General features: G+C 38.8%; 1 protein-coding gene across 1 annotated transcript in view; it reads right to left on the bottom strand.

Annotated features, from left to right (window-relative positions):
• nsd3 (nuclear receptor binding SET domain protein 3) overlaps positions 1-24,255 on the bottom strand; it is a 44,005-nt gene that overhangs the window by 7,289 nt on the left and 12,461 nt on the right. The window contains exons 4-16 of the mRNA XM_017718870.2: positions 22,014-22,168; positions 20,971-21,307; positions 20,289-20,527; positions 18,065-18,170; positions 16,906-17,006; positions 16,130-16,175; positions 14,291-14,421; positions 13,359-13,484; positions 13,143-13,269; positions 11,873-12,070; positions 10,946-11,125; positions 4,043-4,192; positions 128-284 (exon numbers count right to left, since the gene is read on the bottom strand). Of these exons, the coding sequence (XP_017574359.2) occupies positions 128-284; positions 4,043-4,192; positions 10,946-11,125; positions 11,873-12,070; positions 13,143-13,269; positions 13,359-13,484; positions 14,291-14,421; positions 16,130-16,175; positions 16,906-17,006; positions 18,065-18,170; positions 20,289-20,527; positions 20,971-21,307; positions 22,014-22,168 (2,053 nt within the window). The remainder of the gene's footprint in view (positions 1-127; positions 285-4,042; positions 4,193-10,945; positions 11,126-11,872; positions 12,071-13,142; positions 13,270-13,358; positions 13,485-14,290; positions 14,422-16,129; positions 16,176-16,905; positions 17,007-18,064; positions 18,171-20,288; positions 20,528-20,970; positions 21,308-22,013; positions 22,169-24,255) is intronic.

Below are 24,255 nucleotides of genomic sequence, written 5' to 3'. Positions count from 1 at the left end.
ATAATGAAACATGCAGTCAGTCAATCTCAAAAGGTAAGTACTGTAAAATAATTTGTGATAATATATATTGTCATATTGCCCAGACGTTGTGTAAGCTTACAACTGTGTATGTGAGGTGCAGGTTTACCTGTAGTTGCCCAGTTTGACCCAGACGATCTGTTTATAATGAGGTTTCTTTCCTGATCTGCACTCACTGCACAGCCAAACTCCCTCCGGCATCTCGATGTTCAGGCATGAGGGGTGAAAGGAGGCGGGACACGCTTCACAGCACAGCAGCCTTCCTCCTACACACATACACACACACAGACACACACACACAAACACACAGGCATACGCAAGAGACACATACACAGAGGAGCACATCCCGTTACTGTGCGCCACTCTGCTAACAAACACTAGAGGGCGCTATTCTCCAAACCTCACCCGACAACATGCCTGTCTTGAACACCGAGGAATAAGTGCAGACCGCGGAGGAGCGGACTGCGGATAATGAGGGGGGTCAGAGGTTTCAAGGATCTAACACCTCCAAATTACTTTAAATAGTATACACTTAATCAGAACTGGCTAGTCTGACTGAAGCCATTCGGAATAAAGTTTCTATCCATTTGAATGAGGTGGGTAATCCTGTAAATAATCAAATAGAAGAAGAATAAGCACGTAAACGCCTATATCTGATTACATTCCCAATCGGAAAGTTTATTCTAATGTTCTGCGCATGTGCGTCGTGTCATAGTGAAAATTTATAACGTTCAGTATGGCAGGAGCAGAAATTGGTCTGCAGAGGAGACGAGGTTTATGCCGTGAACTTTAAAAGACAGCGGTGGCTCTTGGCTTTCTTTAAAAAGTACATGTGAAGTATGTTTTCCTGAGTCTGACATTTCAAAGTAATTAAAAACACAAGCACTGCTCACTGCTGCTCGCCTCACGTGATGCTCGCTGTCATGGTAACATCGACACTAAGTCGTTCTCTATGCACGCGCATAATTTTGGATCAGGATAGTTCTGTGAGGATTTTGGTCTAAAATGTAGTTCTTAAATTCCAGTCATGGTGGAGAGTAACATCATGGTGCTGTGAGGCCAAAGAAAGCTCACCGTTTTCCCATCCATTCCATATAAAATTCAGAAGACGTGTAGGTTCACTGATGGTTTTGGATAGTAAATAAAATGTCTATATTTGTGTTGTAATGGTGACCCCTGGTTCCTATCACCACCACTGTAAAGAAATCTGAACCAGTTCACATCTCAAATAAAAAAAATTGCTTTAATTTATCATCGTGTTCATACAAAAACTTTTGTCTGTTTGACTTTTTTTTGCAAAATTTGAAAATTCCAGTTACTCTTTATATTTGGTTCAAAACATATTACACTGACTTCCATTACAAGTAATGTTTTTTCCTTCTCAACCATTTTAAAAATGAAAGGTTTTACTCAGACAGTAACGATAATGATATGCTTGCCATGAGCTAATGTTAGTGGGTCAATCTATCTTGCTAATTCATTTGCAGTTAGGCTACTTTAATGCATCTGCTGCAACGATTAATAAATACAAGGCTTCTTTATATATAATACATTTGGGACAACTTGTTAAATACTTGGTCTTGGAATGCTAAGAAATCCGATGCTACAAGCCTCTAAGCCCTGTCCCCAAATTGCTTAGTCCATCGTCTATTAACAAGAAATTTGCACGGGCGCTCGAGTACTTCACCATTTGTTTAGCCTTGTTGTCCGTCTGATGGTGTTGACAAGAGCTCCAGCGCCCCCTGCAGTGAGCTCTGCCTTCACAAGCCATTGGGATTAGTTTCAAATTTTCCCTCTCACTTTATTTCCACCCTAATGCGTCTACGCTCCCCAACATTTAGCCCAAAACATTTCATGGTCGTCCCCAGACGTTCTCGTTACACAGGACTATCTCAGCATTCGCTGGCAGATGAGTACCTGAAGAGAATAAAGCTTTCAAACTTTTAAAAAAGCTGAGGATGAAAAGCTCTTTCCACTGATTTTCATTCTATAATCTGCAACTCTAATGAGAAGACTTAGTGAGCATCCTGAATGGTCCAGGCATGCATGCTTCAGGGTGAGGTTTGAGGAATATAAAATTTGAACACCTTTGAGCTGTTTGATTTACACTGCAGCCACAGCAAAGGGATCAGACACAGAGCGATGAGGCACATGCCTGCATTTAAAATACTCAAACTAACAGCAAAAGAGGCTAAAAAGCCATTATTTTGGATGGCAAAAACTCAAATGTGTGCAACAAAAATGTCAACAAGGACAAAAAAAGAAAAAGAAAAAGAAAAAAAACACAAATAATTTGCATGCTGCCATCCAAAATATGTTTGGATTCTGGATACAGAAGGGTGTGCTCAAGCAAACACGAGGAGATTTGAAGCAAGCTTACAGCCGAGCAGCTCTAGGACTCAAAATAACCTCCCTTACACCTGCAGAGTTAGGAATTTTGGGAATTTAAGACTTTACTACTGAGTCTGGTATTATGCCCACCTTCCCTGTGCTTTCATTAACTGGCCCTATTAAGAAACATCTACTTTGTACCTCCACTAACTGGCCACTTCAGTAGAAACGCCTACCTTGTGCTTCCACTGACTGGCCATTTTGTCAGAAACGCCTACCTTGTGCTTCCACAGACTGGCCACTTTATTAGAAACATCTACCTTGTGCTTCCACAGACTGGCCACTTTATTAGAAACACCTACCTTGTGCTTCCACAGACTGGCCACTTTATTAGAAACATCTACCTTGTGCTTCCACAGACTGGCCACTTTATTAGAAACACCTACCTTGTGCTTCCACAGACTGGCCACTTTATTAGAAACATCTACCTTGTGCTTCCACAGACTGGCCACTTTATTAGAAACACCTACCTTGTGCTTCCACAGATTGGCCATTTTGTCAGAAACCCCTACTTTGTGCTTCCACTAACTGGCCACTTTATTAGAAACACCCACCTTGTGCTTCCACTAACTGGTCATTTTATTAGAAACCCCTACTTTGTGCTTCCACCAACTGGCCACTTCAGTAGAAACGCCTACCTTGTGCTTCCACAGACTGGCCACTTTATTAGAAACACCTACCTTGTGCTTCCACAGACTGGCCATTTTGTCAGAAACACCTACCTTGTGCTTCCACTGACTGGCCATTTTATTAGAAACCCCTACTTTGTGCTTCCACTAACTGGTCACTTTATTAGAAACACCCACCTTGTGCTTCCACAGACTGGCCACTTTATTAGAAACACCTACCTTGTGCTTCCACTGACTGGCCATTTTGTCAGAAACGCCTACCTTGTGCTTCCACAGACTGGCCACTTTATTAGAAACACCTACCTTGTGCTTCCACAGACTGGCCATTTTGTCAGAAACACCTACCTTGTGCTTCCACTGACTGGCCATTTTATTAGAAACCCCTACTTTGTGCTTCCACTAACTGGTCACTTTATTAGAAACACCCACCTTGTGCTTCCACAGACTGGCCATTTTATTAGAAACACTTACCTTGCACTTCCACAGATTGGCCACTTTATTAGAAACACCTACCTTGTGCTTCCACTAACTGGGCACTTTAGTAGGAACACCTTCCTTGTGCTTCCACTGGCTGGCCACTTTAGTAGGAACACCTTCCTTGTGTTTCCACTAACTGGCCACTTTAATAGAAACACCCACCTTGTGCTTCCACTGACTGGTCACTTTATTAGGAATATACACTTTGTGCTTCCACTAACTGACCACTTTAATAGAAACACCCACCTTGTGCTTCTACTTTATAAAATGACCACTGATCGTAGCTCCAAGGTAGGTGGATTAAATTCAATGCACACCAAGTGTACGATAAAACTGAAGCTCTAAGGTGTGATTTGATGCGGTGAGTTATTTCAAGTCCATCATTTGCATTAGTAACTGCAAAATTATGGGAAACTTGAACTGAAACAAAATAAAACAAAACAGAAAAGGGTGCCAACACTAAGATTGAAAACAAACGAAGCACACAAACGATTAACACTAAAAATGGCAAGAAAACGTGATGTTACCTTTTCCAATATTCTTTTTGGTAGCTGACGAAGAAGAAGGAATCATAGGTAATTTCATCAACTCAGCACGATTTGACTCAGTCAGAAGGTAGTGAGACTTAAAGGTATAAGAACTTAAAACGGTGTCAGTGTGGTCGTGCACTAAGAGCCCTACACGAGACAAACAGGAAAATCCATGAGCAATCACACACTACCCACCATCCCCGAGAACACACACAGAGAACACACAGCACGGTGAAACACACACACAAACAGGCACACGCGCGCACAGACTCACGCTGTTAAAGAGGGTGAACGAGTCCTGGAAAGAGAAAACAGAAATCTGATGTCTGGGGGGAGTTCAGTGTTGGTCTGGGAGTTTCAGTGATCTTAAACTTAAACAACTACAGAAGTCTGGAGAGGCCATGAGGTAGTAACAATTTTCTCGATTTTTATCCTGAGATCAGTACATAACTAAGTCATGATGTCAAGATAACAACGTAACTGTCTTGTGATCTCAACATAACAAAGCTGTCTTGAGATCACAACTTAATTGTTTTGTAATATCAAGATAATAAAAGTTGTTATATTGAGATCACAATATAACTAAACTGTGATCTCAAGATAACAGCTTAAATGTCTTGTGATCTTAAGATAACAAAGCTACCTTAAGATCGCAACTTAACTGTCTTGTGATTGAGATAAACGTTATCTTGAAATCACAACAAAGTTAAGTTGTTATCTTGATCTCAAGATAGCAATCCAGAAAATTACAGCCACAGCTAATGGCCTCTACAAACTTCCGTGAATAACAGATGCACTGAAAATTTCAGAATTAAACTTTTTTTTGTTCAATAACTGAAAGTGCCATTTTTGAGGACTGAAAATAAGAGAAAAATGTCTAAAAACTTTGACTAAAATAGAGAGTACAATCACTTCATAGCCCTTTTCAGATTAAATTATTTACTGAATTATTATGTTTTCATTATGACTATGTGCTGTCTTTTACTAAACATTATGATTTTATGACTGTATCGAGTTTATATCTTTGTAGCATCTTAAGATCCTTTAAAATGCATTATTATTCTTATTATTAGGGGACATATGTTTAACAGAGTACGTGTCTCTTCAGTAATAAAAATCATCTGGAAAATAAAATTACTACAGGACGCGCCAGTTTTGGGCTGTAATTATACAAACCCGGACATTTGTGTCACATAAGTGAAAATAAAGTAATATGTGAATATAAAGTGCTTTATAATTGTAGCTGCAATTCTAATCACCACTTTAATTATGTTAGTGATTTAGTTTAATCTGTTAGTGTGAAATAACTTTCAAATGCTAAAATACAGTATCTTTTAACTTTTGGTCAATTTTAACTTCTTCCAAACAGTTTGGCAGGTGAGAGCTGTAGGTGTTTTTGTTTTTCTTGATCTACATGTTTATTGCTCTAGATATTTATGCTTATTACTTCTTTTTACTATATTATTCTAATGTATTTTATGGGGTGCCACAGAAAGTGTTTGGTCTCTGTGGGCTAACCCATTCCAGCATAAATATAAAAAACAAAAATATTTTTAAAAAGTGAACAGACTGATGGAGAATGTGCTGCATATGGTTCTATATAGCACCAAAAAGGTTGACATTGTAACAACAAAAGAACCCTTCTGGGTGCCATATAGACCATTTGCTTTACTTAGGAACCCTTGAAGAACCATCATTTTTAAGAGTGTACTGTAAGAGATTCACTTTTTTTCTGCAATCACTTTTTTCTGCCATTCTTCTCAGCTTGATTTGAGTTGGTGGAAATAAATTTGGAGCAGGTGACATCAGATTTGCCAGAGTGCCAGTCAGAGTAATCGCTGTGTACATGCCAGCTACTCGCCCTGATCTCCTGCTGCTCCGAGACAAAACTCCAGAAAAAAGTGATGTCAAAAATGTCTTCTATAGAAAAGAGCAACAGCATTCTCATTTCTATACCAGTTGGGTCAAAAACATCACAAAAAAAGTATACACTCTTAAAAAAGTTGCTTCTTTATAGAACCATGAACACTAAGAACCTTTTGCATGATTAAAGGGTTCTCTAAATAGTAAAGGGATCTTCAGATGAAAAAGTGAACATGGCAAGGAGCAGTGCCCAAAAAAAAAAAAAAAAAAAAAAAAAAATATGCCACATATGCCTGGAAAATACTCCAAAATCACAGAGATGACGACTGCTGAGTTTGGTTTAAAACAGTCTGTAATTTTGCCTGTAGTTTTCTCAGGGGACAAGACACATGCCTGCTCCAGACATAAAAGTCACAGAGTAGTACTTGTAAAACAGGAAATTATTCAGGAAACCACATGTACACTGAATCCCATCCGACCAGGGCTTTTCTAAGTTTTGGGGATTTGGGATTTGGGATTTGACCTCTCTGGTAGAAATGTGTAACTGCACACAATGCAGCAGTATTTACTTATCATATCTGAAAAAAAATATCCAGAAATTATGAGCTGTGCAAAAAATATATATATATATATTACAAATATTATTTTATACTTAATCTTTTCCCAATACGATAAACAAATAAAAAAGTAAACTACACTAAAATGAGCAGAAAAGTGCTATATTCAAGTTTTCACCTAAGCAAATTGTTATATGACTGGGGTTGTTCAAAAGCTTGCACTCAACTGTACAGTAAGAATTTCAGTATATTCATTTCATAGAAATCGTTTTTATTAACTGATTTTTTGGGAGTGTGCACTAAGTTTTGTTTTCAGTTTCAGCCAAAAAATGTTATTTCTGTGCATCATTAACCCTGACACATATTCAGTCCAGATTATGACTCATGTTTTTGCTCAAAATAATCCACCAGATTATGGCTTTTTTCTTTTCTGGTACAGAATAAGAGAATGAGAGAGAAAATCTGTTCCCATGCCAACAGCCCCCCACCATCAGGACTACAGACAATACAGAAGAATTATCAACACTCATCTTCTATTCATAACTAGTTCCTAACCTATTAATCAGAAGAAAAGAGAACACAAGGGAGTAGAGTATGAACACTAAAGGCTGAAGGTGTCATCAGTGATGCTTCAGCATGTTCACAGAACTGTACGGGTGGACGAAACAATTATAATATCACAATAATGCCTTCACAATACATGATATGAATCACAACATATTGTCATTTCTGAAGTAGAAACAAACAAAATGCACCAGCAAAACGGCAGTGCTACATTTAAAAAAAGCTATAAGAACAATGTGTATGTATTTTGTAGCATATTGTTAAACTGTAATCTCTACTATAATGTTCCTTTTGGACTTTTCTGGCACATTTCTGCCCAGATTTGCACTTCTTCCCCCCCAAAATACACAACTTGTTCTTTGTCTGCAAACATTAAAGAACAAGCCAAAAGTGGTCATGATTAGCTGTCTTGCTTCCTGCTTCCTGGCAATGTTTTCATCAGCTAACATTATACTGTGGAAATGATCCACCACACACTGATGCAGCTCTGTCAAGGCCAACTGACATCCAGTATCTGACAGCCTGTTCACAAATGCATTATTCTCCGCTGAAATAGCAGTGAGTAACTTCACCAAACACCGTTTATTCCCAGTAAACACAGAGCAGGAATTAAACCACAGGCGATTTGCTGGGCATTTAGACTGTTCAATAATTTGCGGGATTTCTCTTACTTCATCCCACTCCCGCCTGCAGTGGGCTGGTTGCCAACTCGCTCTCACACACAGCACTGAAAATTAGTCCAACCCCGCAAGATATTGTGGCTGTCGGGTCCAGAGGGAGTGCAGAGTCCTCTACTGTCGTCTACAGTTAAGCAGAGGCAAATCAAGCATAGCTACACTTTTATTCTTGAGAGTGAAAACATTCATTTTGCTAGCGTACAATTTAAAATGTTCAATTGTATGTAGTACCTACATAGCTAAGACAGCTATTTTAAGCCCGTTATCATGGTATCAAATGTTTAAGTTTTTGGTTTAATAGTAAAGATGTACTATGGAAATGTTTACCAGTGTCATATTAAAGACAAATAAATGAACATAATTTATTAGTTAATGAACAATTGTTGGCATGTCAGAACGCAAAATGATTGACAGTGGTGTTTCCAAGGCAGAGTACCAATCAGAGTAAAAACCTGGCTCCAGTGACGGTGGCTAACGACACCGTGTATTGGTCTGATTCAGCCTGCACAATTGAGCCCACCGCAGAAAAACAGACCACTTCAATGAGCTGTTTGTTGTGAGTCGACCCGGCCAGATTTTCAAACACAGCAGAGAAATTTCCGATCTGCACTTAAAAAAGATGTTTTTTTTCTTTAGTAAAGAAAATTGTTTACAAAGAACACTTTAAAAAAAAGAACAGAACACTTTTAAAAAAAAAAAAACCTTTCGCTGCTGTCGGAAGAAAACCTCGTATCTCCAAAATAGTAACTTTACAGGAGAAGGAAAAAACATACTTCACTTTCAATGTAAGTCAATGGAACCAGAATTTTTCCCATGTCATTTTGGGTAATTTCTTTTAGGCCACTCATCACAAAATTTACAAACAATGTAAAGAGTAACAGATACTTTCAAATTATGTCAAAAACTGAAAAATGCCAAAAATGGAGATACAAGGTTTTCTTCCGACAGCAACGCTTTGCATGATTCAGAGGTTCTTTGCAAGGGGAAATGCATTCTTCAGACTGATGGAGAATGTGCTGCATATGGTTCTATATAGCACCAAAAAGGTTGACATTGTAACAACAAAAGAACCCTTCTGGGTGCCATATAGACCATTTGCTTTACTTAGGAACCCTTGAAGAACCATCATTTTTAAGAGTGTACTGTAAGAGATTCACTTTTTTTCTGCAATCACTTTTTTCTGCCATTCTTCTCAGCTTGATTTGAGTTGGTGGAAATAAATTTGGAGCAGGTGACATCAGATTTGCCAGAGTGCCAGTCAGAGTAATCGCTGTGTACATGCCAGCTACTCGCCCTGATCTCCTGCTGCTCCGAGACAAAACTCCAGAAAAAAGTGATGTCAAAAATGTCTTCTATAGAAAAGAGCAACAGCATTCTCATTTCTATACCAGTTGGGTCAAAAACATCACAAAAAAAGTATACACTCTTAAAAAAGTTGCTTCTTTATAGAACCATGAACACTAAGAACCTTTTGCATGATTAAAGGGTTCTCTAAATAGTAAAGGGATCTTCAGATGGCAAATGTACAGCACATTCTCCATCAATCTTCAAGCATGCAAATGGTTCCATGAGTGTTCATGGTTCTATATAGAACCATTTTCTTTACTAAAGAACCCTTGAAGAATTATCTTTCTTAATTATGTTGTTAATATGGGCCTCTTAGCATGTTGGAGCCACAGGTTAGAAGTTAGAACCTGAGAACTTTTCTCAGGTGTTTGACTATTTCCTCAAAAAATTTATGCTTTATACTGTTTTAAATGTGGCTCTACTATTTTACTGGTGAATTTTCTCCCTTCCAACTTTTCTAAACCCAAAAACCCAATGCCATTTCTTATTTTTACTCCTACCCCTTGCTTTCGTGTGTTGCCCCTTGGAACGGAGTTACAAGGGGTAGTGGTTGAAATCTTCCCTAGGAAATGAGACCCTCAAATAAAAAGCATTACTTCCATAACAGCTACTAGCAGTGCTCTGTAGGCAATCCTGTCAGTCTGCAGTGAAAGCAGAGGAGGGTAAAGTTCAGTAACCTCACTGCTGGGCTTTAGTTACATTTAGGGAACGATATGCCTTCAAAAGGGGGCAATTATTACTTATCACTCACCCCTAATATTTCAGCGATATAAAGCTGAAATCAAATATTCAGCAGCTTCTTGTTTGAATTTTCTTGTTTCACCTTAAATAGTGCTGCAATAATGTGATTACTGCACCATTTAATGTCGAACGGGAAACTAGCTAGCTACCAAGATATCAGCACTATTAGCGACTTTTTCTGCTTGTTATGAAGACAAGGTCCATAATACACTAAAACGACATCCAACTAAGATAATACAATGCTTATTGGAATTTTTAAGAGAAAATACTCACATTTGTGGGTTTCTTTGGTCTCTTGTTCAGCCATCTTGCTGTTCTTTACTGTTTTATTCTCATAACTCTCTGCTTGTTGCCTGAAAACCTCCATTTGAAGGGTCATGTACCCTTCAAACACTTCACCCTACCCCTCTATCTCAACAAGAACTGAGACACGCAACCCCTAGACGAGACCACTAAAAACATAGTGGTAAGTGTGAGTGAAATGGAATTGGGCCTAAACATCATGATACTGTGTCCTGTAAAAAAACGTCTCTAAATTTTATGTTGTAATATTACTGCAATATCGTCCACCTTGAACTCACAATCACTGGTTTTACAGCCAAAACTATGTTGTAAGTTGCCCTGAGAAGGCAGCCTACAGAAATCTGAGCCATGCAGGAGCTCAACATCACTGATAACACCTTTAAAGGACACAAGAGAGAGGAAACGAACTGTTTCATTTGAAAGGGAAACGTCTGTTTGAGTCCACTTTAACCCCAGCCACACTTCTGAAGGATCACAGACAGAATTAATCTTTTACAGATTATAAAGAAACAAACACGCTCCGATGGTTTACGGACACACAGTACATCTAAAAGGAAAAAGATTAGGTGAAAAAAGGAAAGATAGGTTAGAAACTGCATTCAAAAAGTGTCCCTACAGTTAGAAAAGGAACATTTACATGGACAAAGACAACACAGGACCAGCAGTCATTAAGTTATTCATACTGTATGAGAAGTATTAATAACATTCTGCTATGGCTATGTTAATACTAATGAGGAAAAGCATGCGTTCCGCATGTTTCGCTGTGAAAGAACCAGACATATGAACACAGCCTGGCTGCTCTCTGGTGATTGACTCTCTGTATAAAAGGGTGAAGGGACCAGGCTTACCTCGGGCACAAATGAAACACCAGCCTACGTTTACAGGCGAGGACAAGTGGCCATTTCTCCGAGCGCTCGAGTGATTGCTGCAGATGATGACGTGAGGTGTGATGACCACGCTGCCTGCTGCGATGCAGCCGTCTCCAGTGTGGTATGCCACAGGACAGCGGATACAGCGCATCATTCGGCCTGCAAAACAAACACTGCCCAGTTACCAGTGAGCTCTGTTGAAGAGTTCTTTTGTAAAGAAAAGAATTCTAGATAGAACCATGAACACATAAAGACCCCTTGGCATGATTAAAGGGTTCTTTGCATTGTGAATGTGTTCGTCAGCAAATTCACCAGCAAAATAGTTATAAAACATAATATTTAAGAGGAACAAGAATGAAACAACTGGCAAAAATATGTACTAAAATTGTCTTGACAAGAAAGTTTGAACTGCCGACCAATTGCTCCAACACTAACAGCTCCTATCCACTCATTTTCATGATGTTGTTCTAACAGTTGTCTGCACACTTAAGAAAGATGGTTCTTTAAGCGCTCTTCAGTATAGAAAATGGTTCTATATAGGACCATAAACACTCAAATAACCCTTCACATAATTAAAGGGTTCTTTGCATCATGAAATTGTTCTTCAGACTGATGTAAAATGTGTTGTAGATGTTTCTATACAGAACCATTTTCTTTACTAAGAAACCTCTGAAGAACCATCTTTTTTAAGTGTGTACGTAGCAATGGAGGTACTGTTTATGGATCATATTATACTATACTACTATATATTATAAAATTAAACTAAAAACATTTAGTTATAACGTCTGTTAGCTTCATTAGCATTGTTTTTTCTATCTTTTATTTCTGACTATGGATTTATAAACATGTTATAAATCTATAACCAGACATTGACGTGTTTTCTGATTGTGTATGTATGTGCCTGACCTTTGTTGGCCTTGTGCAGGTCTCGCTCCAGACAGCAGGTGGCGCAGCTGTGCTGAGGGCAGCGCAGTCCTCTGGGCTCAGCGGTGCTGCCCGTATATTTACGAGCACATGTCTCGTGGTAGTAGCGACCACATCCATTCACTGAACAGCGCTTTATATCTCCTTCAGCGACTTTACAGGAGAAACAGGGGTGGGAACCTGGAGGGAGGGGGGGAGAGAGAGAGAGAGAGAGAGAGAGAGAGAGAGAGAGAGAGAGAGAGAGAGAGAGAGAGAGAGAGAGAGAGAGAGAGAGAGAGAGAGAGAGAGAGAGAGAGAGAGTTAAAGAAAGAAAGAGAAAGAAAAAAAGCATCAGCATTATCCATCATTTTATTACTTTATTGATAATTTATTCAACGTATACTGTCAGTAGCCATAACAACTGTAGTAGACATAATACTACTACTACTGCTACTACTAATAATAATACTAATATTACATTAATGTCTAGAATTACAGTGCACTACGGTTTATATTTATATTTGCACTATTTATACCCACAGTCCTTTATATGTATGTGCCTTATGTCACTTTAGTGGACCTTCTTATATTTATATATTTTTTTATTATTCTATTTTTCTAAAATTAATGTTTATTTTTTCAATTAGTGTTTTTAGTGTCTATTTAAATTCATGTTTTTACTGTTTACCGTCTATTTAATGTTACCTCTACACCATGGGGTCTGACAGTAACACAATTTCAATACTCTATGTCCTGTACTTATTGTAGTATTGACAATAAAAGCTGACGTGACTTGATCTGAATACTTTTCAGCCACGTAACACCTACCTTCTGACCTGACTTAAAGGCAGATTCCTAGAATAATGATTGCCCATTCTTAGTTTGCGCTGTGTATTATTATTATTTTCACCATTATCTCACTTAATGTTTGACCTGACCAAGTTAGATTATCCATCACCACATTATTTTATGTATTGGGGGGAAAATATAAATTATATTTCTGACCAATTTTGCAACTATAATTTTAAACTGCAATTATTTTCTATAACTTGGGCCTTTTTTTAAGGCCTGAGGCTTGAACACTGAAACACAGTGTGCTAAAAGGCTTGTTAGTTGTGATTGTGATGTCACAGCACATGGGTGTTCGATTGCTTCTGACTGGTTGAACTCTTAGATTTTCCTACTTAAAACAGCACTGCTGATAATGCAGGACAGTAAAAAAAAGAAAAGGAAGAAGTAATTGAAGAAGATTAGAAGAAGTAATTGATCTTACCTGTCCTGCACTCAGTGCAGATGGCCTCTCCCTCCATCCCTCCAGCAGAGGCCAGACACTCGGGGTGAAACAATCTGTTACAGTCGCCCTCACAGCTCAGCAGGGAATCCCCAAATGTCTCACACACCTGCAGAGGCACCACACACAGCTCTCCTGAACACCTATCCAGAGCTTTTATTTGGGTTTTTGTGTTAGACCACACTCTCGCTTTCTCACCTGACACACCAGATCCTTCTTAGAGGAGCTGCTGCCCTGCCGTGAGACGTTAGAATCGACTGACTGAGCATCAGAGCCATCAGCGTCCACTGTAGCAGGACTGTCTGAGCGCTTCCCAAAGCCACTCTGTTCAAAACACAATACACATAATACAAACTTTCAGTGACTGGTTAAAAATTCTGAAACAATGAATTTCACTCTGATGTGGCACAGCTAACAAATCATGCTACCTTTATCTAATTTACGCCATCAACTTCGGTTTCTTCAAAAAGAAGCCTTATGGGTTGGGGTTTAACAATTCTAGAATCACAGCACATTCGCATGCTGTGATTCTGCTTCGATATCCCCTTCGCCCTCCCAACACCAACCTGCTGCTCATGCAGCCTGTTGAGCTCTCATTACGTTACTAATGTAACAAGACTCATTTTTCATTTCACAATTAACATTACATAATACATGTAAATGCCAAAATTATTTTAATTAATGTTAGGGTAAGTGGTATACCATGCTATCTAGAGTTCTTCTCTTTAGTGTTTCAAATTATTGAAGACTTAATAAAACACAGAAAAATATTTATCTTGTTCACCCCTCATCCCACCTGAGAAACAAAGCAACAATATTACATACACACACACACACACACACATATATACATACATACATATATATATATATATATATATATATATATAAAAATAAAGGGAACACTCAAATAACACATCCTAGATCTGAATGAATGAAATATTCTCATTGAATACTTTGTTCTGTACAACGTTGAATGTGCTGACAACAAAATCACACAAAAATCATCAATGGAAATCAAATTTATTAACCAATGCAGGCCTGGATTTGGAGGCCTGGATTTTACACACACACACACACACACACACACACACACACAGAGAGAGAGAGAAAGAGGCCTTATTTGTTACCTGTGGGTCGTTGAGTCCTCTGGAGTCGGAGTCAGATGTGTCTCTGTAGAGAGAGCTGGCCATCTCCACGTCTGTAGAGGCACGGCTACGTTTCTTCAGTGGCTTACACGAGTCTGAGATCTCACTCGCCCCTGCAGGAGCACAGAGATGTTAGCTGGCTGCAGACACACTACCCATTACAGCAGTACCATCTCAGCACAGGAAAAACCATCACTGCTCAAATCAACCTGTACATTACAGGGCTGAATGATCTGTCACACCAACAATGTGTAGATGACTAGGGATTTTCTGGTTGTGGCATCACAGGAACTCTTGTGAGAACAAGGTGGAAACTGCCCCAACTGCCGCTAGGGAACATATGAGCCCCACTGTTTAACTACAGGACATCAATAAAGACGGTCATGAGGGCTGTCATGGGCTGGAGGTTAGGGAACCAGCCTTGTGACCGGAAGGTCACCGGAAGTCACCAGAGCCGACAGCACATGACTGAGGTGTCCTTGAGCAAGACACCTAACCCCCAACTGCTCACTGGGCGCTGCGGATCGGGCTCCCCTCCGCTCTGGGCAAGTGGGCTCACTGCCCCCTAGTGTGTGTGTGCTCACTAGAATGTATGTGGTGTATCACTTCACGGATGGGTTAAATGCGGAGGTGAAATTTTCCCATTGTGGGATTAATAAGGGTCACTTAATCACTTAGGGTCACTTAATCACTGTTAAAGACATCATCTCTAGTGTTAGAATAAAATGTTGTAACTTTATGAAGAGAACTGTATTACTGCCCACAATATTTATATTTTTTACAACCAATGTTTCCCATTAATTACTTAGATTGTGGGGTCTGCTATAGTCTAATATATCCTGCCAGAGTTTTATAATGAACTGAATATATCTTTTCACTTCGTATAATAACACAGAACATTGTGTTTTGCTCTGTTGCTTTGGCAAAGCATCAAACACTACCAGTCAGGACCCCTCCCCTCCCCTGCTGTATGCACGCGCACAGGCACGCACGCACGCAACACAACATCGTTTGATTTGACGTCAGTAACATTTACTTTACAGTGTCCACCTCAGTTACACACTCGTCCAAATACAGCCTTATCTTTATCAGTGTAAGACGGTAACAGATGTCAATACAGAAGTCATCATTGGTAATTAACATTAATTCAACTGTACACTCTAAAAAAAAGTTCTTCAAGGGTTCTTTAGCTAAGAAAATGGTTCTATAAACACTAAAAGAACTCTCTGCATCATGAAACGGTATTTTTAAGAGTGTAGCTTTGTTAGGAAATAACGTCAGCTTGTCAAACTCGTTTCATCACTTTTAAACAGGGCGTGTGAAAGCAAATATGGACGTTTAAGTATTGTATTATGTATCGAAATGAGTGACTGTGGACTTCTGTATGATCCTCACATCATCCATCCCTACACCCTACAGTTTAGCTCAGTTGAACTAGGCCTATTTATGATGATGATATTATCCTGTATATTATCTATTCAGTGTTTTATAATTTCTAAAAAAATTAACACAGGTGACAGTGTGTTTTGTTTATTTATTTTTTTAACACAGGTAACTTCTGCATCATTTTTTGAGGGCTGAAATGTAAGCTTTACTCGTTCTTTTATGTCGCTGGGCTGTTCTAGACAAAGAGAGTGTAGTATTAGTCTACAATTACCTAAGTAAAATTCTTTGCGTACCAAAGGCCTGGTCACGTAACGATTATCTTAAGCTACAACACTATATTCACGTCATTCTCGCACACATCTGAAACTCATCTGTTTCAGTACTGAAAACATCCTGCTGTGAACAGCTGCACTAATGGTGTGAGGAGAGCTTCACCTTTTTGCGATCCCGTCTTAAAGTCCATCTGAGGTGCAGTTTCCGCCTGGAAGACAAAGACAGACATAATTCTGAGAAATCAGTCATAAACACCTGTACACACATACACAGACATCATCCTGTACAGAGCACTCAGACTGTACTTTACACAAAACTGACCTTGTAAAACATCATGCAGGAAATGAAAATAGAAAAGCTGCTTTGTGCTAAGCTTTATTACTTTAAGTACAATAATAAACGTGCTAAAGTTTTAAATTAACACTACGTGGCTGGATGCACGCGAGAAATAACTACAGTACACAAACATATCCTGCCTGGTCATTTAGTCTCCATTTGTCACCTAAGTTTGTGTGGTAAATGTGGTTGATATGTGTTTGATGCGTTTAGCGAAAATATATCAGCAAAATCAGCAAAAAAAAGAAAAAAAGAAAATGAAGATAAAAAGTGTCAAAATATAATGACAAAAAAATACATTTATATTAAAATGAGTGAAAGTCAACAGAAATCTTTTTGAAAGAAATGTGCTTTGATTTAACTCTCATTATCTGTATTTATTTTGCTAGTGAATTTTAATATTTTATCTGAAACATTTAGCACTAAAATTAACTCCATATTCTATTCTCTCTAGTATTTATAAATAATGTTGTTTATACATTTATATCTCTTGTGAAGGTATAATTATATACATAACATTATTTATGTAAATAACATTATTGGTAAATGTACTGCAGGGCTGTACTTATAGCTGAGTGATGGACAGTGTGATTTTGCTCTACCTGTTCTTTCTTCACCTTCTTCTTTGGAATGGGTTCGACACTCTTCTCTGACTCTGAGCGGCTCCGCACACACCGGCGCTGCTGCTTCCTCTCCATCGCTTCTGCACAGAACACACACAAACACAGACACATTAACCTGTGTAGGCATTGGAGTTGCAACGATATGAGATTTTCATGATACAATTACCAACTCAGAAAATATCATGGTATCACGGTATCACAGTATATGGTATTTTATGATTATCAAAAGCAACTGTTGTAGCTGGTTGAGGCAGAACTCTGAACACTCTGAAAACAGTGAGAAATGCCATCATAAGTGCTTTATTATTCACTGTAGGTTCATGACAGAGCAGCCAGACTCATCCTGTCTGTACTTACGCAAACACTCACTTGTTAGCCCCTCTGAGCCAGGACAGTTAAGAGTGTGTGTTTCTTTATGGGGTCAGATCCAATTCTTATTTATGCTACTTAATGCCTAATATTCTCATACCCCCCCCCCTCTATATTGTAAATAAGGCACTTACCTTAAACCATTTCCAAGTTATTTTAAAATGAAAAGTGTCTTATTATAAGTTCTTTATCTTTTAGAACCAAATTTAATACTGAGATTAAATTTTAAAAAAACTTTTACTTTTTTAAATTTTATTGTGCAAAATAGTAAAAACAAAGAGCTGAACAACAGACAGAGAAGCCCAGAATGCCTACATGTAAGAATGCATTGAGTTGTGCTATGACTGAGCTAGTCCTGGGCTATAGCACTCACTACTGGAGCACTGAGGGTGCAAAGATTTCACTCTAGTATTAAGAAAACGGTCTAAATGGTTGCATATAAGCAGCGAATCCAAAGTTAATTATCAAAACTACACATCTAAGTGAGCCAATCATAGCAGACAGGGAGAGGGGCTTCTGTTGTGGACACACCTACTCTTAGAAGATGGGTCTATTTTAAATTATAAATTGTAGAAGTTGTGTTACAGGACTCCACATCATTAGCTAAACAGTTCTAGTGGAAAGCTATATGTTCCAAATCAAGCTATGTAAAACTAAATCAGAGCTATGTAGAACTGAGAACATTTAAACCAGAACACATCATAAATCTAATAAAGTCTTGACCTTGACTAAAATCCGAGGCCTGTTTGGTGGATGTACATGTCTGTACCTTTTGAAGCATGTTCTCCGCTTTCCGGGTCGCTCCAGGTTGTAGGTGAAGCCGCTCGTTCTTCCTCACTGGAGCACGTCTCAGCCTCTGCTTTATCACTTGAGCCCTGCACACGCAGGACAGAGAGGTCAGACCAAAACCATGCCATCATTGAAATATAGAATATTGTACGAGAAATACAGACAGCCAAGGAGTTCAAAGCATGAAGAGAACCAGGAAGGTTTATGGAACATGAAGCATATTTGCTGGAACTCACACTAGAGGTGGGTTAGCTTTAGTTCCCACCAACACTGTCAGCTCTAAAAATCCATTAATGACTAATAGTTCAATCGGAATAAAACACGTCCATGTAAAAACCTCAGTTAGAATAGTCTAGTCTGATTGAGGCCACTTGGAATACAATTTCTGTTGAACGAGGTGGGTAATCCTGTAAGAAATCCAGTAAACAGAAGAATAATAGCCATGTAAACACTCAAATCTGATTACAATCCCAATCAGAAAGTTTAAGTATGTTCTGAGCATGTGTGCTCGCGTTACAGCGAAAGTTTATAATGTTCAACATGGCAGGAGCTGAAACAGGTCTGCAGAGGAGATGAAGTTTAAAAGATGGCGGTGGGACCAGCATCCAGCTTATGTGTCTCAGAACATGACGCCTTTTCATCCTTCTTTAACAAGGACATGTGAAGCACATTTTCTGTCTAACATCACTTTAAAGTAATTAAAAACACAAGCGCTGCTCACTGCTGCTCGTCTCACTGACTCACATGATGTTGGTTGTCATGGTAACATCTACACTAAATGGTACTCTTTCATCAGATTGTTGAGTAGAGTGATCTTATAAACACCCCAGTTTTCAATTGGACTGGCAAACAAATTTCCATTTTCTGAACAAAATCATGAGAGTCTTGCTAGAGTTGAGTCACGCTTGCATCATCTAAATCGTTTAGCCTAAGGTGGGCAGGCGGCTGTCTTAACTCAGCCTTTCTCTTGTCTTAACGCTATGACAAAATCAACTGTGTTTAATATCAAGTTTTAACTCACACAAACAGTAACATGCTAGGAGTGTAAATAAACGACCGTACCATTACTGTTACAATACTATAATAGAAATGTGAGGAAATATGCAGAGGACTTTAAGATGGGTATTACTAAAGAAACATCAGTTTTATTTATTTATTTATTTGCTTTCTGTTACACTGGTTTCTGGTTTGCTTTTTTTTATGATTTAGTTCATAACACCCAATCAACAGTGCTGAATCGCTGAATGTTTTGTTTACGAGAACCCTCATATTAAATAAAATAACAGCACATTTTACAGGTTACTTAAAAAAATCTGGGTGATGTGCCAGAATATTCAGTTCTGCAGTGAACTGAGTTGAGCTCCAGATCTTTACACGCCCAACCAATGTAATTTACCATTTGTACCACTACAGAGCAGAGAAAAAAAGGTTTTTCTCTGCTTGTAAATTTCCACCAGGTGCATGATGGGAAATAATCTCAAAAATGTAGCTGCAGTCTTACAAATAAAGACCCTGTAGAATCTCCAGAGCAAAATCACAGTCTGTGACTAAAAACTCTGTCACGTTGTCTTTAGATGTGAGAGTGAATCAGACTTTAGTCTTTCAAAAATCTTTTCAGAGTCTTTTCAAAGTCTTCTGGCGTTTGGAATATGAATCAAAAAGAATTTTGGTTTGTCACAACATTTCTTAGAAGTTATGAACAGCTTCTTCTGACAGCAATATGTGAAAATATTGACTTAGAATCTTGAAATTATTTATTTGATCAAAAATATTTATGTAGTATCTCAAAATAATGACTTAATATCTCAAAGATCAATTTATCCTTTCAAAGTAATTACTTCTCAAAAAAATTTGCATGTCAGAATAATGACTTATTTTATTAAACTTACGATTTTCTCAAAATACTGACAGCAACATTTGTTCTCAAAATACTGATGTGATATTTTTAAAAAAATCAATAATTCTCCATCTTGAAATTTAGTAACTCTATTTCGACATTACTAGAGTATAAATTCCTGCTATTACCGCTGGTATTTTCGACTGCCTTGGGAAATTACTCTCTAATTATAAGAGCAGTTTCAATGTGCTGTAGATTAATTTCAATTCATGTTCATGTTTCCTTCCTCCTACTGAGCTCCCCGCCCACCAAAGTTTCTGTACACGAGCCTGAATATGAATATGTAATTAGAATAAATGAATCTGACCTCAGGAGACTGAGCCTGGTCTCTCGCTCTCTCCTCTCTCTCCACCTGCTTGGGCGGTGGCTCCACCTTCACTTTGGGCAGCTGCCAGTCGCATTTAATGATCTCCACATTCAGCTTCTTCATGGTGATGGAAAGAGGGAGCAGCTTTCGAGCGGCTGCGGTTCTCCAAGGCGTCCGGACTGGAGGAGGGGAGGGCTTTCGGGGACTTGGCTGAGATTCTTCAGGACTAGGAGGCTGACCTGAGGTTAGTTGGGGGGCAGACCATATGATCTCCAAGGTGCAACACAATATTTGTCAACATTTCTGATCAATTATATATCACAATGACAATGACTATCAAACAATCAATAACAACAACAACAATAATAATAATTATTATTATTATTTAATTTTCTTTTTGGTTGTACTGTACACTGTAGTGATATATATATATATATTTATTTATGTTAAGTTTTCAAAGTATTTTAAAGTATTCATTCAAGATACAACATGAGAGGAACACACTTTTTTGTTCATATACATTTACAATATTTAATTTAATTCAATTAAATTACAATAATACTATTACACACCAGCCAAAAAAAAATCATAATTAGTGCTTTAGACATTATCGGGCAGCCATAGTACAGACACAACTGTGAAACCGCGCCCTCTTAGAATAACCGGATGCATGCCGGCCTACCCGCAGGGCTGAGGTCCGTGTCCTCCTCATCCCGGTTTGGAGAGCTGTGCTCCTCAGTGCTGGTGATGCTGCACTGTCGGCGTGGCTGCTGGCGCCGTGGTAACACCTCCTTCCTTGTGCTTCTAGAGCGCCGGAGACGGCGCTCGGGTCTGGCGGTCTTTCTGGTTTTGGTGGTGGGGGAGGTGACGGGTTCAGGCTCGTCACAGGGCTGTTTGTCGATGTAAATGAAAGTGTAATTCTCATTACGCTCCTCACGGGTCATCAGCAGGGCTGCCTCCGCATGACCGACGCCCACTTCCCACTGAGCACGCTCACGCTGAGACTGAGGCTTCAGCAGCTGGAGGGACGGAGTGAGAAACACTTTCGTTACAAACTAAGACACACTGTGTGAAAAGATCTGACCTCTTGACCTCAAATGTCATCCAGTTATGACCTCAGGACCTCTACAATGTATTATATAGTATCTAATATGAATTATTCAGTATACACCAGTCAGGCATAACATTATGACTACCTCCTTGTTTCTATTGTCCAATTTATCAGCACCACTTACTATATACTTTGTTGTTCTACAATTACAGACTGTAGTCCATCTGTTTCTCTGCATACTTTGTTAGCCCCCTTTTTACCCTGTTCTTCAGTGGTCAGGACTCCCATGGACCCTCACAGAGCAGGAACTATTTGGGTGATGGATCATTCTCAGCACATCATTATTGTCCTTCGAAATGTAATGACTGTGGCTCCAATTCTAAACATCTATTGATGCATCAGCAAGCAAGGCAAAATAATATTTACCAATAATATGTTTCTCCTCCCCCAACAAATCAACAACAAATGCTCAGCTCAGAGACTCTTATATGAGCTCAGAACATTGTTATTTATTCTCTGCATGTTTTACTTGCTTGTTATGCTTTCCTGGTTTTATAACAAAGTTGAGTAGAATTGGCAAGGAAGTTTGAAATGATTTACAGATTTCGGGAGAAAACGCTTCTCCCTCCCACTCTGAGCAGAGAGCATAAATAAAGGCGGATGAAAAATCGAACCTTCTGTCTCTCTGTTGGATTGGTGGTTTTCCGTAATGTTTCTGCTTGAAGCTCCTCAAACTGGTTCTCTCCCTTATACACCACTATCCTCTTCTCGTGGATCCACGCTCGCTCTGCCACGCTGCCGAAGAACTGCACATGGTATTCCCTATGACCTGTTACGCACACAAACACAATACAGACCATTCACTTCAATGTACACAAACAAAAACCACTTTCACCTGCAAAGACAGCTTTTTACAAAGAGAAAAAAGGACAAACCATATCTGCGCTGTTAATAAAATGTTTAGACTGTTGGAACTGATTAATCAATAATAACAGTCACTTCTCATTCATTGTTATGCACTCATTTATTGGCAATAATATACTTGAGATAATTTATTGGCAATAATATACTTGTTTTATACTTGAGAATAAAATTCTCAAGTATAAAACAAAAAAGCTTGCATCATTGTTATTGTATACATTGCACTACAGCTCTGCCAGTTATATTTGTTTATTCATTTTAGTTGTACAAATGATTCTATTATAAATTAGGGATGGGCAATATGACAATATTTACTGTTTTGTGCTAAATTACACCACAGTGTGCTTTTCTGAGCATATTGTGAATATATTCGGTACTTAAAAGCACTTCCCAACTGCACGTTTGACAAACAAGGGCAGGGGTAAATGTTGAATACAAATAATTATATTCATAATAGATATTACATTTCTGCCATTATAATATTTCCAATCAAACAATTTCATTATGATTTACATCTCCTTAACCCTGCGTTCACACTGGCAGTGACGCAACGCAACAAAGCAGCCGGAGGTAATTCATTTTCAATGAGGGCTGGTGATTTCTGGCAACAGGAGGCAGCACGAACACTGGCAACGCAACAAACGCAACTCTTTGCAGAAAAGGAGAGAAAAAAAGTTGCTGCCGGTGTGAACGCAGGGTTACTCAAGGTGTGTTACTCTGAAAGAATCAGCCTTATTGATAATGCTCTGTAAAATGCCCTGTCAAAAAATTGGTATCACTGCATCCCTAATTCTGTTCGAAAAGATAAGTATTATTGCATTCATGTGTTAAATCCTTCTTATTATTTGAGGTTTGCCAAGACACCGTTTCAGTTACGTGGGTGCTAACCGATCAGTTTACCTTTCAGGTAATTGTGATAACATTTGTTCGGCCTGGCCCACTTGACGTAAAGTGGACCACTAACTGAAACAAGACTGTTGTGACTGGCTGGCTGTCAGTGGTCATCAGAGCTTTGGCTACACACAAAAAAAAAACGGGAACAGGCCTTTTACTCTAGAGGATGACCTTAAGAATCCACCAGTACAATGATGTTAGTGTCACGCCTATGGAGGAAACAAACTCTATTTCCCAGAATTCCCAGGGTAATCACATGTCCACGGTACTGCCTGCTTCTTCTCAGAACACTCATACGGACTCGATCTCCCAGAACACAATAGGAGATCAGCTGACTTTGGATTCTCCTCCTCGCTCCCATCAGCGTTGGCGTTCACCTGATTACTGAGTATTTTCACCTGTGTGTGAATCATGTGATATTTTTAGTCAGTTTAAAAGCCCAGGCTTTAGATTCAGTCTTAGCGAGGTTTTGTTGGTCTATGGCAACTATGGAGCGTTTTTCTGATTGTTTCTCTGTGTATGATCTGTGTTCCTGTTACGTACGATTTCAAGTTTGGTTTCCCCTTTTGGTTTTGTTTGCTTGGACATTTCTGCCTGCGTGTTACGAACCCCCTGCTTGTACTACAACAATGACTTTGGACTGCTCTTTTGGTTTGTTTGCCCCGAATGTTCTCTTTTGGGGTACTGACCCGAATGCTGGTTCTGGGATTATAACTTTGGAGGATAACATTAAAACACTTGCTTCTTTTCAAGTCCGCGAGCGTCCGAGTTCTGTGACCGCGTAACAGTTAGCCGAAACACTGCCTGTAATTACTGAATTCTGTTTTTGTGAATGTTCAGTATTTTTGATTAATCACCCTTAGCCAGTCTGGAATCATTTTATTATATTATTCTTATATTACATTATTTTGATATTACATTACATAATTCTTATAACTGATATAGTGATTACAATTATTAAACTATTTTTATTTTTAAAAAGGCCATGTAAAAATGTACACTTGTTTAATCTTAGAAAACAAGTTCATACAAGTTCATAATGCAGTATTTTATTTTAAGTGGTGTACAAAGCCTTATTGACACTGACTCTACAATTACTAC

Source organism: Pygocentrus nattereri, chromosome 18 (assembly GCF_015220715.1).
Source record: "Pygocentrus nattereri isolate fPygNat1 chromosome 18, fPygNat1.pri, whole genome shotgun sequence".
NCBI lineage: Eukaryota > Metazoa > Chordata > Actinopteri > Characiformes > Serrasalmidae > Pygocentrus > Pygocentrus nattereri.
The sequence above is the reverse complement of the archived record's forward strand: the minus strand, read 5'-3'. Positions and strand labels throughout refer to the sequence as shown.